Genomic DNA, 17,500 nt, shown 5'->3' on the forward strand with positions numbered 1-17,500 from the left:
AGAGGATTCTCCTGGACCGGAGGCTCCAGGAGATGAACCGGCGGATTGAAGAACTCCGCCATGCGCCCCCGCTTATGGTGAGGATATTTGTACTGACCCTCTTCTCCCAAATGATCATGCAGGAACCGATCCCGCCAACTTCAAGCTTCCCAGTTCGAAAGCTACGACGGACTTCGGACCCGGTTGATCATCTGAAGGCCTTTCGGACGATGATGCTGCTTCACGGTGCTCCTGATGCATCTTGTGCGGGCTTTCCCGTCTACTTTGAAGGAGCAGCGAGGAACTGGTACTCGGCTTTGAAACCGGGTATCATCTTTTCCTTCGATCAATGAGCCACCAATTTGTGGCCCATTTTGTCAGCAGCCGGCGCCCCCGGAAGGGTTCGGAGTCCCTCATCAACATCAAGCAGAGGGAAGGGGAGTCCATACGGGCCTACATCAACCGCTTCAACATCGCGGCGTTGGAGGTCCGGAACTTGGACCAATCAGTTGCCATGGCCGCCCTGAAAGGCGGCCTTCAGAAGAATGATCTTTGTTCTCCCTGGAGAAGAAGTATCCCAGAGATTTTGCTGATTTGCTGGCTCGGGCTGAGGGATACGCCCGAGCGGAAGAGCCTTCAAAATGAAGGATGAAGAGACGGCAAGGGAGCGGCAAGCGGGAGATTCGAGTAAGCCCGCAGTTGAGAAAAGGCCAAAGGAAGTCCGGCCGCGTTCTCGATCCCTCCTGGGCATAAGCGCGCCCATACTCCACCCGGGCGCGCAGGCAGAGAAGCTCGGATCGCGGGCTCGGCGGGGTTCCCCACCAGGGAGATTCCGCAACTACGCCCCCTCACGTCTCGAAGGCCCAGGTATTAATGGAGGTCAGGGAGCAGCTCCCTAGGCCGGAGAGGATGCGCACACACCCGGGAAGCGCAATCCCAACAAGTTCTGCCTCTACACCGCGACCAGGCCACGACACAGAGGAATGCATCCAGCTCCAGGACGAGATCGAGGAGCTCATTCGGCGAGGTCGACTCGACAGGTTCATTCGCCGCAGGCCTGAGGGTAGAGGAGACCGGCCAAGAGCCCTTCCGCAGCCTGAACCGCCGAGAAGGGAGGAGCAACCGGGGACCGGGCCTCCCATCAGGACCATCGACTCCATCACGGTGGGCCTCAAGGAGGAGCGGGCTACCCGCGACCGTGGAGCTCGAAAAACCTGTAAATGTATCACTTACGATTTCCCTTGAATCTAAATTTCTTTCTACTTAACGTGCTCTTCCCACCTGGCGTGGATTTAATGTGACTGGATATGACCCCTCCAAAAACAAGCCATGTCAGGAACAAGAGGAGAACCTCGTCCTGACATGAGCAAAGTCAAAGGCCCAGTTCTTTTAGGCCGGATGGGGGGAGAGGTCTTACAACGCCCTAATGTGCCCCCACAGCCATGTCAGGAACAGGAGGAGAACCTCGTCCTGACATGAGCAAAGTCAAAGGTCCGGTTCTTTTAGACCGGATGGGGGGAGAGGCCTTACAACGCCCTAATGTGCCCCCACGCCATGTCAGGAACAGGAGGAGAACCTCGTCCTGACATGAGCAAAGTCAAAGGCCCGGTTCTATTAGACCGGATGGGGGGAGAGCCTTACACGCCCTAATGTGCCTCCACAGCCATGTCAGGAACAGGAGGAGAACCTCGTCTGACATGAGCAAAGTCAAAGGCCCGGTTCTTTTAGACCGGATGGGGGGAGAGGCCTTACAAGCCCTAATGTGCCCCCACAGCCATGTCAGGAACAGGAGGAGAACCTCGTCCTGACATGAGCAAAGTCAAAGGCCTGGTTCTTTTAGACCGGATGGGGGGAGAGGCCTTACAAGCCCTAATGAGCCCCCACAGCCATGTCAGGAACAGGAGGAGAACCTCGTCCTGACATGAGCAAAGTCAAAGGCCGGTTCTTTTAGACCGGATGGGGGGAGAGGCCTTACAACGCCCTAATGAGCCCCCACAGCCATGTCAGGAACAGGAGGAGAACCTCGTCTGACATGAGCAAAGTCAAAGGCCCGGTTCTTTTAGACCGGATGGGGGAGAGACCTTACAGCACCCTAACGCGCCCCCACAGCCAGGCTGGTAACGGGAGGAGAACCTCACACCGCCTCGAGCAAAATGGAAGGCCCGGACTCCTACGGGAGCCGGGTTCCGCCCACAAGGAAGACTTCGCCCGGACTCCTACGGGAGCCGGGTTCCGTCCACAACGTCAAGGAAGACTTCACCCGGACTCCTACGAGAGTCGGGTTCCGTCCACGACGCCAAGGAAGACTTCACCCGGACTCCTACGGGAGCCGGGTTCCGTCCACGACGTCAAGGAAGACTTCACCCGGACTCCTACGGGAGCCGGGTTCCGTCCACGACGCCAAGGAAGACTTCACCCGGACTCCTACGGGAGCCGGGTTCCGTCCACGACGCCAAGGAAGACTTCACCCGGACTCCTACGGGAGCCGGGTTCCGTCCACGCCAGACTTCACCCGGACTCCTACGGGAGTCGGGTTCCGTCCACGACGCAAGGAAGACTTCACCCGGACTCCTACGGGAGTCGGGTTCCGTCCACGATGCCAAGGAAGACTTCACCCGGACTCCTACGGGAGCCGGGTTCCATCCACGACGCCAAGGAAGACTTCACCCGAACTCCTACGGGAGTCGGGTTCCGTCCACGACGCCAAGGAAGACTTCACCCGGAATCCTGCGGGAGCCGGGCTCCATCCACGACTTCTGCAGCAAGGGTTAATGGTGGCGAACCCGGCCGTCTAACAAGGTCGGATGAAAGGAAAAAGCCCCCCCTAACGACGTCTACATCAGACAAGCCAAATGACAAGAAAGGTTCGGCGGACAGCAATATTAGTGCAACGCACGGGCGAGGTAACACAAAATGCTCTTTTTATTCCATTTCTGATATACACACTACAAAGCCAGGAAGGCCAAAGAAAGAAGGGCAAAACGACAAAAAGGAAGTAACTACATGACAAGACAGAAAGACAAAAAGAGCTCTAAGGAGGCCCTGCTCCCTCCGACCTAGAGTTATCTATTCCGTCCCTCAACCAGGACTGCCTCAGATTTTCAATTTCTTCTTCTAGCTCTTCCTTCTTCCGCAGCGCGTCCTGGAGCGCCCGACGAAGTTGCTGGCTCTCAGCCTCCGCCTCTCGACGCCTCTTCCTCAAACTTCGGACTCCGCCTCCGCGTCCGCGACGGCCGCCGCTCGAGTGCCAGTTGGATCTTCACTTGTTGCAGCTCGGCTGTCTTTTCCCCGAGGGAGACAGAAATCCCCTCAACGGTGCCTCTTAGGGCTTGGAGTTCTTCAGAATCTTGGGCGGAAGTAAGCTGTGCCCTGCTAGCCAACTGTCTCTGGAGACGGACGACTTCGTCGGCTGCCGTCCTGAATCTCCCTTTGTATTCTTCCACCTGCCTGCGCCAGCTGGCCCGTTGCACGTCGTGGCTCACCTCGGCGTCCTGAAGCTGCTGCTGAAGGTCGGAGACCTTCTGCGACCACCTCTGATCATCATCGACCCGGGCTAAGAGCCGGGACGAATTTTCTTCCAGCTGGCCGATCTTCCCCTTTGCAGCTGACAGTTCCACCTTGAGGGCGCTGATCCTGGCGGCCTGGGCCCAAATCCGGTCGCTGGAGCTCTTCTTGCATTCCTCGAGCTCCTTTGCGAAGTTCGCCTTCCTCCGGCTATACTCCATGATCCCTTCACATGGAGACTCCGAAGTGGACGGCCTCAGCAGCGGCTTCAGAGTGACCTTCTCTCGATTTGCGGAGCTCGGCTTCCGTCTTCTTTAACTTCTTCGTCAGGTGAAGGACCTCCTTTTTCAACCGCTGGATCGTCGATTTCAGCGGGACCCCCAAGGGCAGGGGGAGTGCTTCTGCAGGACACTGCCATCGGAAGGTAAAAGCGTCAAAGGACGACTCATTGCAGGAAGAAAAGCAGAGAGAAGTAGGGAGGGGGAAAGAGAAGCCGTCCGCAACAAGAAATTCAACTTTATTGATTGAATGGTTTTTAAAGACAAACGAAAAAGAAAAATCGCGACGAAGTGAAGGTACAAGATCGGAGGTCTCAGACCTCAGGGGCGGGGGGTGGAGAACTCGGCGCGGGGGCTGCGACAGCAGTGGCGGCTGACGAGGGACCGGCCTCGTCTTCAGACTCCTCGCCAAGGAAGCCGAGGTCGAGCTCGGGGAATTTTCTGGTCACCTTCTCTTGGCAGAGCTCGAACCCCTTGATGAACGCTTCTTGGCCGAATTGGACATTCAGGTCCCTCATCTCCGCGGAGGCCTTGAATTCCTCCACCGCGAGGGCTCTGGCCTCCGAGACCAGGACTGGAATTTGCTCGACCAAGTGGGCGACCTCGGCCTCCGCCTTCCTCGCCGATTCCTCCAAGATCTGCCTCTCCTCCTCCCGGGCTTGCTTCTCCCTTTCCAGGGCCTTCTGGAGGGCGGCTACTTCAGCCGTTTTTGCTTGGAGGCGAGCAACCTCGGCCTGGCAGCGTTCCTCCGCCTGAAGGATGTCCCTCCTCGCGCGGCTCACCGCCTCGATATAGGCGAAGAGCTGGTGCCCAATCTGCAAGGGCGGCTGGGGAATGAGGACAAAGGCCAAGTAGCCGTGTAAATAAAGATCCACTTACCTCAAGGAAGGACCCCAAAGAGTCCCAAGCCCGCTGCTCAGGATCGGCGCGGTCGATCCTCTCCACGACGTCAGACAGAATGCAGCCGTCGATCAGCCGCCTGATCAGGTCCCTGTCGTTGAAGGGATTCTCCGACCCCTCCTCGGAGCAGAGGGACTCGTCTGCAGTAGTTCGGTGGCTACTCGCCCTGCGGGCCACCGATTTCCTCCTCCTCCCCGCGGCGGGCGCCTCCGTGGAGCGAACCCCCGGAGCGGGGGCCCCAGTCGGCGGGCTCCTTGGGGAGGCCCGGAGAGCCGCTGGCTCGGCATCCGAGGGAATGTCGATGGCCGGGGCCACCTGGACGGGCGCAGCCAAGCTCGTCTCCTCCGCCCTGACCCTCTTCGCCGATCCGGAGGTCGCAGCGCCCTTTCTCTTATGAGCCCTCATGCCCCTGGCGAGCAACCGCGCTGCTTCGGCGTCCATTCCTAAAAAAGAGAAGAAAAAGGGGAAAAAGAAGCAACACCAATCAATCAAGAGTCAGAAGTCAAAAAAAAAAAAAAAAAAAGAGAAAGAGAGAAGGAAGAAGAGGTAAAGAGAAGAAGAGAAGAAAGGCAAGAAAAGAAAAGATAAGATGAATACTCGCTGGATTCTAGGGACTCAGGGCGATGTTGAAAAGAAACTACTCCCTCAGAAGATTGGGAAGGGAAGGAGCGGAATAGGCTAGAAGCTTCTGGGCGGCCTGGAGGTCGTCCTCCCCTAGGTTGGGAGCCCGGCGGACAGAATCCCTCAGAGAGCCCCAAGGGGGCAGGCCCAGTCTCAGGGTCGGGCAGTGGACGAAGAGGAATTTTCCCTTCCAATTGTGGATCGAAGAAGGGGCGCCTTTCAGCAACCCCTTTTTGCCGAACTGGGGAGAGAAGTACCATCAGTCCTTCGCCGAAGGATGGCGTTTGAAGGTATAGAAGTGCCTAAACAAGGAGAGAGACGGCTGGACCTCGACTACGTGGCAGAGGGAGAGAAATCCTATCAAGAACCTAAAAGAATTCGGGGCCACGGAAGCCAAGGAGATATCTAGGAAGCGGAAGAGGGCAACGACAAAGGAAGGAAGCGGAAACCGAAGTCCGGCACGGAACGCTTCCTGGTACAAACAGAAGCGACCGGGTGGGGGAGTGCTAGCCTAGTCAGAAGGACCTGGCAGTTCCAAGTCGTACTCCGGAGGAACTCTATACTGAACCCTTATCAGAAGGAGTTCCTCCGAGGTCAAGGAACACGGAATGGCGCCCGGCGCGAAAACCAGGCAGGGCCCAGCCCCAGATGCAGATTCGTCTACAGAGACGGGGACCTGGGGGTTTGAGGCAGAAGAGCTCTCAGAACTGCCGGGAGCAGAAGAGCCAGAGGACATTTTGAGTGGTTTCGAAGGGGGGCTCTAAAGGACCCTAAGAAGACGGACAGAAGGGGGAACGAGAGACCACAGACTAACTCGGAGGGATGCAAGAAAAATAATGACAGAAAAGAAGTACCTAGGTGGTAAGAAGAAGGTTGGCGGTGCTGGAACTAACCTATATCACTCTGAGGGACCTGAGGGACGAAAACAGGAGACGCCTACGGCTCGAGAAGACGCTCACTGAAACAGGGCTCTCGAAGAGAAGGCAGACGCTGGTGAGAACTCAAGAATGGAGTAGGACGCCTAAAGGTGGGAGGACGGGTTTAAATAGACCCTGGGATCCGGCGCCATAATGATCGCGAATCCCCCCAGGCCAATCCGCATCCGACACGTGTCCCACTCCCCCTGGCAGGCAGCTGAAAGCGGCTGACGGTTCGCAGGATTATAATTGCGCCGTACCTAGGCCAGTGTACCTGTGGGAATTTCGAAGCGTCCCCTCGTACCGCTCCAATTCGAAAAGACTCCGGCACGCGCACATTTAATGCCAAAATATCTGGGGGCGGCAGCGCGCAGGATTCGAAGGGACGGCTTCGGCTGTGCCCATCTCTCTCTCTGTACTTCCTTCGTTTGAAATTCAAACTCGGAAGTAGGGGGACTGGTGTTGGGTATAAAATACCCACAGCCGAAGTCCTCAGCGGAATCGACTCCAGCAACTGCAAGCTGATTTCGTCCGGACTCCTACGGGAGCCGGACTCCGCCAACAACAACAACAGCGAGTAGACTCCGCCCGGACTCCTACGGGAGCCCGTAGGAGTCCGGACTCCGCCACCAACTACAACAGCGAGTAGACTCCGCCCGGACTCCTACGGGAGCCGGGCTCCGTCCTCAACTCCAACTGCTGGTAAGCCCCTGTCCGGACTCCTACGGGAGCCGGACCTCTCCTTTGACTTTAATTGCAGAGAGACTCCACCCGGACTCCTACGGGAGCCGGGCTTCGTCCTCAACTCCAGCAACTGCAAGCAGACTTTGTCCGGACTCCTACGAGAGCCGGACTCTACCGACAATTTCGACAGCGAGTAGACTCCGCCCGGACTCCTACGGGAGCCGGGCTTCGTCCTCAACTCCAACCGCTGGTAAGCCCCTGTCCGGACTCCTACGGGAGCCGGACCTCTCCTTTGACTTTAATTGCAGAGAGACTCCACCCGGACTCCTATGGGAGCCGGGCTTCGTCCTCAACTCCAGCAACTGCAAGCAGACTTCGTCCGGACTCCTACGGGAGCCGGACTCCACCGACAATTTCGACAGCGAGTAGACTCCGCCCGGACTCCTACGGGAGCCGGGCTCCGTCCTCAACTCCAACCGCTGGTAAGCCCCTGTCCGGACTCCTACGGGAGCCGGACCTCTCCTTTGACTTTAATTGCAGAGAGACTCCACCCGGACTCCTACGGGAGCCGGGCTTCGTCCTCAACTCCAGCAACTGCAAGCAGACTTCGTCCGGACTCCTACGGGAGCCGGACTCCGCCGACAATTTCGACAGCGAGTAGACTCCGCCCGGACTCCTACGGGAGCCGGGCTCCGTCCTCAACTCCAACCGCTGGTAAGCCCCTGTCCGGACTCCTACGGGAGCCGGACCTCTCCTTTGACTTTAATTGCAGAGAGACTCCACCCGGACTCCTACGGGAGCCGGGCTTCGTCCTCAACTCCAGCAACTGCAAGCAGACTTCGTCCGGACTCCTACGGGAGCCGGACTCCGCCGACAATTTCGACAGCGAGTAGACTCCGCCCGGACTCCTACGGGAGCCGGGCTCCGTCCTCAACTCCAACCGCTGGTAAGCCCCTGTCCGGACTCCTACGGGAGCCGGACCTCTCCTTTGACTTTAATTGCAGAGAGACTCCACCCGGACTCCTACGGGAGCCGGGCTTCGTCCTCAACTCCAGCAACTGCAAGCAGACTTCGTCCGGACTCCTACGGGAGCCGGACTCCGCCGACAATTTCGACAGCGAGTAGACTCCGCCCGGACTCCTACGGGAGCCGGGCTCCGTCCTCAACTCCAACCGCTGGTAAGCCCCTGTCCGGACTCCTACGGGAGCCGGACCTCTCCTTTGACTTTAATTGCAGGGAAACTCCGCCCGGACTCCTACGGGAGCCGGGTTTCGTCCTCAACTCCGACGGCTACAGACAGACTGCGTCCGGACTCCGTCCGGACTCCTACGGGAGCCGGACTCCGCCGACAATTTCGACAGCGAGTAGACTCCGCCCGGACTCCTACAGGAGCCGGGCTCCATCCTCAACCTCAGCTGTCAGTAAGCCTTGTCCGGACTCATACGGGAGCCGAACTTTGCATCTGATTTTGATTGAAGGAGATTCCACCCGGACTCCCACGGGAGCCGGGCTCCACCCACGACCCCAACTGCAAGGAGGAACTCTGCCCGGACCCCTACGGGGGCCAGACTCCGACCGCTGCCGAACTTCAGCCAGCAGATCTGCACTCCCAGGCCACAATCACGGCCACGATCCTGCTCCACTTCCTGCGGCGGATTTCGCACAGCTCTATCACTCCCTGACAGGCCGCAGTAACCGTCGCAGCTCTGCTCCACTTCTTGTGGCGGATTCCGCGCAGCTCCATCACCCCCTGACAGGCCACAATAACGGTCACGATCCTGCTCCACCTCCTGCGACGGATACCGGGCGATTCTCCCATCCGCTGGCAAGTCACGACAACGGACGCCGCTCCACTCCTCGCAACTGATTCCACGTGGCGAGCTACGGCGATAGCCACGATTCCGCTCCACTACCCTTCGCAATAAATTTCCCCTGACTATGGGCGGCCCACTATCAGACGGTTACAAACGTCGCCATCAATCCGTTACCTCCTCCGCCTATAAAAAGGGGGACCCAGATACGTTATTCTCTAAGCTCATTTCTTATCTCAAAACTTTGCTAAATTCTCCGTTCGAGCGCTCCATTCTTGTTGAGGCAGAGAACTGACTTGAGCGTCGGAGGGTCTCGCCGGAGCAACCCCACCTCCGGTTTAGACTTCCCTTGCAGGTCCCGGCGGCGACCGCGACTTCCCCGACTCCAGCTTCTCCGGCGCAAGCGGATTTTTGCACCAACATTATTCATTCCTGATATGGAATTGAAGAACTTTGAAGAAGTTTTCTGTCATTATAAATGTTGATTTGTTGATTTTCCTCTCATCCTATCGTGTTGCTGTAAACCTGAACTATTCCTTTTTGCACGGTATATATGATGAATTGCTAGAGTATTTGGGTTGATGCCAAATTGCCAATATATTGCACTATTGTATAACTGGTTCCTGGTGGCAAGCCACTTATGGACGATATTACATCTGATTGTATGAATGCATAAAAAACTTTTTGTAAACCCACAAGTTGTTGAGTTCTTGGAAACCAAACTATAGAGGAAAAAAAATCAATCTTATAGCGTTGTCAACTTGTCTACCTGCTCAAACCAAATTGAGATGAGTAAAATTTGCAGTTTAAATTCATAATAGATGGCCTTATATTTGCTAGCTTTGTTTTTCAGTTTCTAACTGTTGTTAACATGCAAGCTGTGCAGATATGCTGCTGCACCACATGAAGTACGGACTAACTGGGAAAAGTTTACCAAAGATTACTTCCTCAACCGAGAGACACTGGTGTCTGTGCTTCTCCTTATAGATGCTAGCATCCCTGCAAAAAAGATTGACCTTGAATATGCCAGTTGGCTTGGCCAAAATCAGGTAAGATTTTTTTTCTTGATTAGCTTTAATTTTGGGTTAGTGGCAGTTTTTTCTCCCTTGTGCACAGTATTGGCAAAAGCTTAGACATAAGGTTCCTTTTACTCATCACCTGCCCTGCTCTGTCCAAGTTTTGGTTTTCTGCAGCATTGTATAATGGCTATTTTAGCTATTATAATGGTTTGTGATTGACTTCTGCTACATTATTTATAATATTTAGCAGCATGAAGGCATTGGCTAATCTGAATATGTTCCAGCAAATAATGTTACCATTAGTTCTCACTTTTACAAGACCATCAATTATTTATATTTATTGTTAAGTAAAAGTGCATCTAATATATATTTTAATACTGATCTGTGATATGTTGTTATGAGCCATAACAGTCATAGTGGCTTGTGGCAGCCATATGACTAAGATTATATTAAAGGATAAGTTTGATAAAAGATATTCTTTATAACAGCCTTTTGGGGAATGATGGGTGCTGTGTCTGGATTCCGAGTACCTAATCAGGGATGATAGATTAACCATTTGTAACCACCCCCAAACCAGCCAACCAACGGTTAAGGTCATCCACTGTTTGCTGACATTCCCAAGGTTGGTAGGATAGACAAAGTGATAAGCTAAAGAGAGAGGAGAAAGTTTTGGTGGTTGACTTTATTTCACCCTCCATGAAATAAAGCTAACCAGGTTTAGTGGCTGTTGGGGACTTTAAAAAAAAAAAAAAAAAGGGTAACTAGCTGTTGGGGCTTTTGACTGAATAATTTTAACCCTCACTTTTTAGCATGTGTTTGGCTGGTTAAACTGATAACCTGCCTTTAACCAGCAGATAACCAGCAAACATGGCTGTGTGTTAATGATGAACTTCGTAGAAATCATTTATGTATGTGTAACGTGAGGAAGTTTAAAGGCGAGGAATTTTAAAGCTATAGGAGCTTTTGTGGTAATAGTTGAAGTCCAACTATGTTAGGATCGCACTTGATGTTTTCAGAGGTTTGTGTTTATTATCTTGCACTTTGCAGGACGTGTTTGTTTCAGCTCATAATGTTTCTAGTTCATCTTGCTTGAGTAGATACTGATATAGTTAACAATCCAGTATGAAGATAATTACATCTTGAACTTGTTCTCTCAGATTCCAATGACACTAATTTTCACAAAGTGCGACAAGCGCAAGAAGAAAAGGAATGGAGGTAAGAGACCTGAAGAAAATGTTGAAGACTTTCAAAACTTGATACGTGAATTTTTTCAGGCAGCACCACCATGGATCATGACCAGCAGTGTTACCAACCAAGGTCGGGATGAGATACTTTTGCATATAGCTCAGCTCAGGAACTATTGGCTAAAACATTAGAAGATGATCAGATCACAGTCAAAGAAAAGGGACGATTTAGTATAAATCTCCTGTGGGTCCCTCATCAGTGATGGATCTAACAACAGAATCTTTGCCATTACGATGCCTGGAACATCATCAGCTTGATTGCTATGACTGCTTGACTTGGTTTTCCTAGGGAATCAAGGATCTAGTGGCTGGCAACAAGGCCTGCTAAAGAAACCTTTCATAACACTAACTAGTTATTATCCTGTCTGTACCAACATCATATAATCTTGGACTTGTTAATAGCCAGTTTTTGAGCTTTCAATTGGATCAGGCATTGCAGTGTTGAGTCTATATTTGCAATTTCATGTAGAATAACACCCATGTATCTAGCAAGCAACCTATTTTGCCTTCGGTAAAGCCTATCATCAAAGCAAAAGCTCTTATTTAATACTTTCGTTTCATAATAAATGTAAAATGCACGACGTGATACTTTAAGATCTTCAGTGTATTTTTGGGAAGAGATATTTGTGTTTCCCCTAGCCACAAAATGTGCAATACCCAGCTTTCCTGTATGAGCGTTGTACATGGCCTTTTGTGGGTTTCCTGCGATACAACATGCAGGTTGCAGTGCACCTGTCTCGCAGCATATCATTTATTTCAATTTTCTTCATTTCTCGCACCCTGCACTAGTGGCGATGTTTCCAATTTAGTTGCTGACACTACAATCTCAACATTCGATAATTTGTTCAATATTTGTAGGTGGCAGATACTTAGAAACAATGTAGCCTAAGGATGGACTTCCAGACAAGCTTGGCTTAGTCATATACATTCTTTCAGTTCCTGATACACATCTTTGTTGTGAGTATATCTTTGTTGTCCGCATCCAGAGGTGAAAATAGTATAGATGTTATATATTTGATCCATTTTGTATTCAAATCACTTTGGATATGTATAAAATTTAATAATTTAATTAATATTTAAAATTATTAAAAAAAATATGAACAGACAATTATTCGATATATATCCGAATATTTAAATCATCTATATTTTTATATAATTTTATATAATATTTATTAATTTTTTTAAAAATATATAATTTTATAAATATGTTATTGATTTGATATATCATCTATTTAATGATATAAATGATATAGACTCTGTAATCATACAATTTAATTATTTAATTTATATTTATAATTATTTAAAATAAATATAAATATAAATTTTTATATCTGAATAATATCTGTACCTAGCCCAATTTTAGCTCTATCTGAATCTGTTAGTCTCGTTGGCCAAACATGGTAGCTTTTTAATTCTATGGAAAAGATGTTTTTGGAAGTAATGATGGGGAACTTTAAAATTTTCGTTCCACTTGGGGGCACACGGGGACCAATCCTCGCCAAGTAGTGTTTCTGCCAGCCCTTCCAAACTAATCACCAACCATCAAGAGATGATGATTTAATTGGAAGAGCTATATACAAAACGTCCTAACTGTAACAAATTACCCCTGCTAACATAAGCATCAACATAATATCAGCACATAAGCTTTCCCCCACTCCATTTCCTCCAAATGATAAGTCAGATAGTCGTAAGAAAAAATTTCCATTTTAAACTAATTTTACGATCAAACAGGTGTAGCCATGTTCACATTATGTGACAGTACAAGTGTCCATGATAGCAATATCAATTTTCTACCATTAAGCAATCCAAAATTTACATGAAACACTAAAACATATCTCACAACTACCCACACCCAATCAAGATTGCCGCAACTCTTTGACCACCATTCCAATAGATGATTACGGTACTCCTTGGTGACATTGCAAAATGGAAAAGCAAGTATACCGCCCACTTTCCCTCCAGTCAGTCAACCAAAATTAATAGGAGCATAGCGTCATGTAACTTGCAACAAGAACATTCCATGCTGGCTTCCGATGCAATCTTCCCCATCTCACATTTCTACAATAATATGTATGACTTACAGTAAATCAAACAGCAATTTCTGACCTTGTATGGCCTTCTAACCCAGAACTGCAACACCCCCCCCCCCCCCCCAACCCCCAAAAAGAAAAAGAAGAAGAAGAAGAAGAAGAAGAAGAAGAAGAAGAAAAACGGGGAAAAAAAAAAAAGATGCGTTTTCCTACTGTACAAATGATATTCCCACTCATGTTAGGCTACTCAGAATTTTTAGGACAATATTCCCATTTATCATTTCCTAATTGTAGAAACCATAACTCCAAATGTAGGTAAAGTTACCTTCAAGGAAAGCATCTTGAAACCTAAGTAATATATTAGATTATCGAACAGAATAAACATTGATTTCCGATGCTGAGAGAAGAAAGAAGTGAGCCAATACCATTTCCATAACATATTGGATCCATATTAGTAGGTGCAACAATGGGGTGAAAGTGGACTAAATTATCCTCCAATCCATTTTCGTATCCGAATATCCAGATATGCATAAAAATTTGAACATTCGACTAATATCAATATCTTATCCATATCATAAAAAAAAAAAGAATATAGATATAATAAAAACTATCCAATTCATATCCAAAATCCAATTCTATTTTTAACCCTATTTAATTTTATATAGCACTCGTGAATTTTTAAGGATAATAAATTATCATATTACTATATTATTGACTTATTTACCTTCCACTTAATAACATCTTTGATTCTATATTTATAAAGTTTAATTATCTGACTTATAATCTATATTTATATCCATACTTATGGCATCCAATTTGTTCCCATATCCATTTAAAATAAACATGGATATGAAGTTTTGCATCCAACTAACACCCATATCCATCTTCATATTTGTTAAAACAAACATGGATATGGATATGCTGATACCCAATCTGGTTAGAGCCCTAAGTGACATCCATGCAGAGCACAAAAAGAAATTTGAAAACAAAATTAGGAAGGGACAAAATCCAAGAAGCCATTGTCCCCTACTTGTGTCAGTCACACTAGTCCTATTTCGCTCGCTCCCATACAGGGTCTAATAATCGAAATAGAAGAAAGCTTGATGCCCTTATTCTTCCCATTCAAGCCTTTCATTGTTTCTGTTACCCTGTTCCAACCCTTGACTTGAGCCAAAAAATTTTTCCTCATTAGGACATCTCTGGCCTAGTTCACAATAGGACAAAACATATAAGGCTCGCCCTCGCTTTCTCCTCATTCGGTGTTACTCATAAAGTCCTTTTAGGCCATTTCTAACCATTGTTCTTAGTGTTATTCATAAGCTCCTTTTCATAATCATGTAGCCTAGTTCAGTCAAGGACGAGAAATTGTTGCCGTATCTAATACCCATATGTTGCTATCTTTACAAATCTAATGTTAAGAAAAAATCCACTATCCATTCCATGACTTTCATAATGTCAAAATCTTGTGCAAACCATGTCATGCCTTCATGGCATAACAATGACCTCATAGCTTAAGATTCTAACCTGTACAACAAAATTGGTCTTATAAGTAACCTACACATATAAGCTCAGAAAGTTTACAAGACAGTCAACAACCTCCTAAAACTCTAGATAAGCAACTCTCAGCTCCACTGACCCCCTCAATAACTGATTTGATATATCCTCATATTTTAAATAATAATAAGATGGCAAAGATACAATGCATGAAATATATCTTGTCCTTGATGTTGACTGCACACTAGATGAAAGCATATCCCTTCTGAGACTACATGTTCTGCACTTTGATGGATTCTGATTTTTGGACAGCCATCATGTGAGTTTCCCTTGTTAAATTAACAAACCAAAAATCCTCATCTTGAATATCTATTGTTCATGCATCTATAATAATGGATAAAATAACAACCACAAATACCCTTAGGAACAAGCCTTCCCCTAATTATTTGGAGTCAGATATAAATACATTTAATCCTCAAATAGGCGCACTGACTAAAACTTGCAAGCTTTGGCATAACCCTTTTCACAATTTTCATCCTAGTAAGAGTATTCCAATCTTTCCACACCCTTCCACATGTATCAGAGACCCTACGTTTATTGAGGACTCCTCATGTCATTGTTGGAAAAAAGAATAACATATTTAGCAATTTTCCATTGTGGTCCTCAGTCAGTGCAATTCTTGCATTTCCTCCTATATATTCGTTCCTCATCCTAACCTTTCTGTACTTGATGTACAAAAATCCATCACACATATATTCCTGGACCTTTCAACCTGTGTTGGTATCTTACAAACTTTTACTATACTCTTCAAAAGAAAAAAAAAAAAGTTTCAGTCATAGAGCACCCCAAAGGCATCTAATTCCTTGTCAACTTATCTCAATTCAATCAGATGTTTCCAACCATCATTTTGTTTTATCATCCTCCTGTATATCATCATGAGCATGAGAATAAGTTTCCATAATAGTTGCTATGAGATTCTACATCACCTTCATTATCACAAATGGATTTTCAGAATTTCTACTACCCTATAATGTTCTCTTATTTCCCATAGTCCAACTGCTAGTCCTTCAACCACAATTATCCTTTTCAAAAGCATGCTCCTTCAATTACCCAATGGTCATGTCTTACATCAGTAATCTGGTGGCTTAAGGCTACATACATCTGATGCTTCCCAAGCCCTACCTTGGCAGGAGCCTCATGCGCTAGGGCTGCCCTGTATCACCCTGGTTCAACAGTCTTTGTTATTCATTCTCTCAGCAAGCCTAAAGTTTACATCTCTCATTTCTCACCTCTAACCTACTAATTTATAGACTTCTGTCGTGGCTTTTAATTATTCCAACAACTTGTAATGGGTTTAGGGGTCAGGATTTAGGACAGTCTTATGGTGCCTACTTACCCTTAAAAGGGATTTTGGCCTACCTAGTCCAAAGGACAAAAATGGACAAAATGAAAGGATTATCCAATACACCTGATGTCTATGTTCTTCCCATCCCATCTCCAATATCTTTAACACCATTAATCAGGTTCCCCAATGCAAGATCTTCATGAACAGAAAACCAAAATCAGAGAAGCAACGCATTCAGAATGTACTACCAAGGCGTTTATCAGCACACAAAATATTCAAAGAATATTAAATGAAACTTGCATCACCGGTTTACAACTAATAGAAACAAGCTTGAAAAGAAATTGCTTGTGCATAATACTAAGACAAAAATCAGAAACATTACTTGACAATCTACTCTCTTCTAAATCTCATTCAGCCATGAACAGTTATAAAGTTACCTGCCGAACAATTTAAGCACCAAACACCCTGAATCAATCAACCAACATAAGTGGCCCAGTAAGCCAGCTCGAGAAACCTACGCCAGTTAACAATTTTTATAACCTTCAGCTTTTCTAGCAAATATGAATTTGCTACAAAAACTCCACAACCACAAGAGACGCAATATAAGTCATAACATCTCAATTGCATGCATATATAATTAAAAAAACACATACTACCTTCATTTAGGAAGTCTCTAATCAGAAAATCCAAAACCACATTCTCATTAAAAGGAAACCCAAGCAATAGCCAATTTTAGCACTCGCGAAGATTCAGCTAAATCACAGGAAATCACAAAATTATGCAAATAATATTTCACTCTTTTTCGTGCATTAAGAAGATGCAGAGGCCACTGCCCTCTTCCTCGGAGTCGCTTGAGTACCTAAATCAAATCCAACAACCATTTTTTAAGAACATAAACTAAAAGAATCAAGAAATCAGGTCACTCATAATAGGAGAGGGCGCCGGATTAGTACCTTCACGGAAGTTGCTCTTGAAGCGGCGAGGGACGTGGCGGAGGTACCGCATCCTACCAGTCCCGGTCGTCTTCCTCCGGATAGCCTTCACGCTCCAGTTATCTACCAATTAAAAAAAAAAAAATCAAAACCCTAGAAACGATCCCAAGAAACGGAGGAAAAGTGAGAGGGCTGTACATTTGCGGATCCGGGCGGAGGGGTAGCCGCAGGCAGCACATCGGCTTTTCTGGAGGTGGAAGCTCCGGCGGCCGCAGCGGACGCAGAGGGTGTGGGTCTTGTTCCTCCGCTTCCCGAAGCTTCCCGTTCCCTTCCCCTGCGATCACAGGCACCGCCGCCATGACCGGCGAAGTTAAGGTTTCGAAGCAAACGAAGAAGAGAACGGCGACGACGAGAGAAGGAAGGGCTTACCATCTTGCCTGGTCCGCTGCGGATTAAACCCTAGCCCAGGCCTCCGGCAATCGATGTTGAGGGCTTATATACGAGAGACGGTAAGTCGGCAATCAAATCGGAGCCGTTAGATGCACTGCTTGTACAGTGGAAAAGATTGTACTCTGCATCACACTATTGTATCGTTGCCCCCTGGCTTGATTACATGGTCTTTAGGGTCTCTCCAGCCACGCAAATAAACCAAGTTGTAAGTTGCTCCAGCTTGACTTGTGAGGGGATACGTTTTTTTTTTTTTACCACTAGCTTAAAATCCGTACGATATACTACATATAAT

At 48.0% G+C, this 17,500-nt stretch overlaps 2 protein-coding genes across 2 annotated transcripts; one reads left to right on the plus strand and one right to left on the minus strand.

Annotated features, from left to right (window-relative positions):
• Window positions 1–9,580: 9,580 nt before the first annotated feature.
• On the plus strand, window positions 9,581–11,407 carry LOC105036950 (GTP-binding protein At2g22870; the record flags this gene model as incomplete). Its single annotated transcript, XM_019847713.2, is given in 2 exon segments — window positions 9,581–9,743; window positions 10,871–11,407. Coding segments are annotated over 2 exon segments (382 nt in total), but the record flags the coding sequence as incomplete, so codon positions are not given.
• A 5,022-nt stretch (window positions 11,408–16,429) lies between these two features.
• Window positions 16,430–17,338, minus strand: LOC105041528 (large ribosomal subunit protein eL37z). The gene is made up of 4 exons (XM_010918485.2): window positions 17,188–17,338; window positions 16,957–17,092; window positions 16,780–16,881; window positions 16,430–16,685 (listed from the first exon to the last, which is right to left on the minus strand). The coding sequence occupies exons 1-4, from the start codon at window positions 17,188–17,190 to the stop codon at window positions 16,636–16,638; spliced, it is 291 nt and encodes a 96-aa protein (XP_010916787.1). The 5' UTR covers window positions 17,191–17,338; the 3' UTR covers window positions 16,430–16,635.
• Between the last annotated feature and the right edge of the window lie 162 nt (window positions 17,339–17,500).

Source organism: Elaeis guineensis, chromosome 2 (genome assembly GCF_000442705.2).
Source record: "Elaeis guineensis isolate ETL-2024a chromosome 2, EG11, whole genome shotgun sequence".
Lineage (NCBI taxonomy): Eukaryota > Viridiplantae > Streptophyta > Magnoliopsida > Arecales > Arecaceae > Elaeis > Elaeis guineensis.

What these genes read in the sequence shown, in the direction of transcription:
- LOC105041528 (XM_010918485.2), bottom strand. An exon ending in CTCCGCCCGGATCCGCAAAT is followed by an intron (nt 16,882 to 16,956) that starts GTACAGCCCTCT and finishes TTTAATTGGTAG; the next exon opens with ATAACTGGAGCGTGAAGGCT. An exon ending in CAAGAGCAACTTCCGTGAAG is followed by an intron (nt 16,686 to 16,779) that starts GTACTAATCCGG and finishes GATTTGATTTAG; the next exon opens with GTACTCAAGCGACTCCGAGG.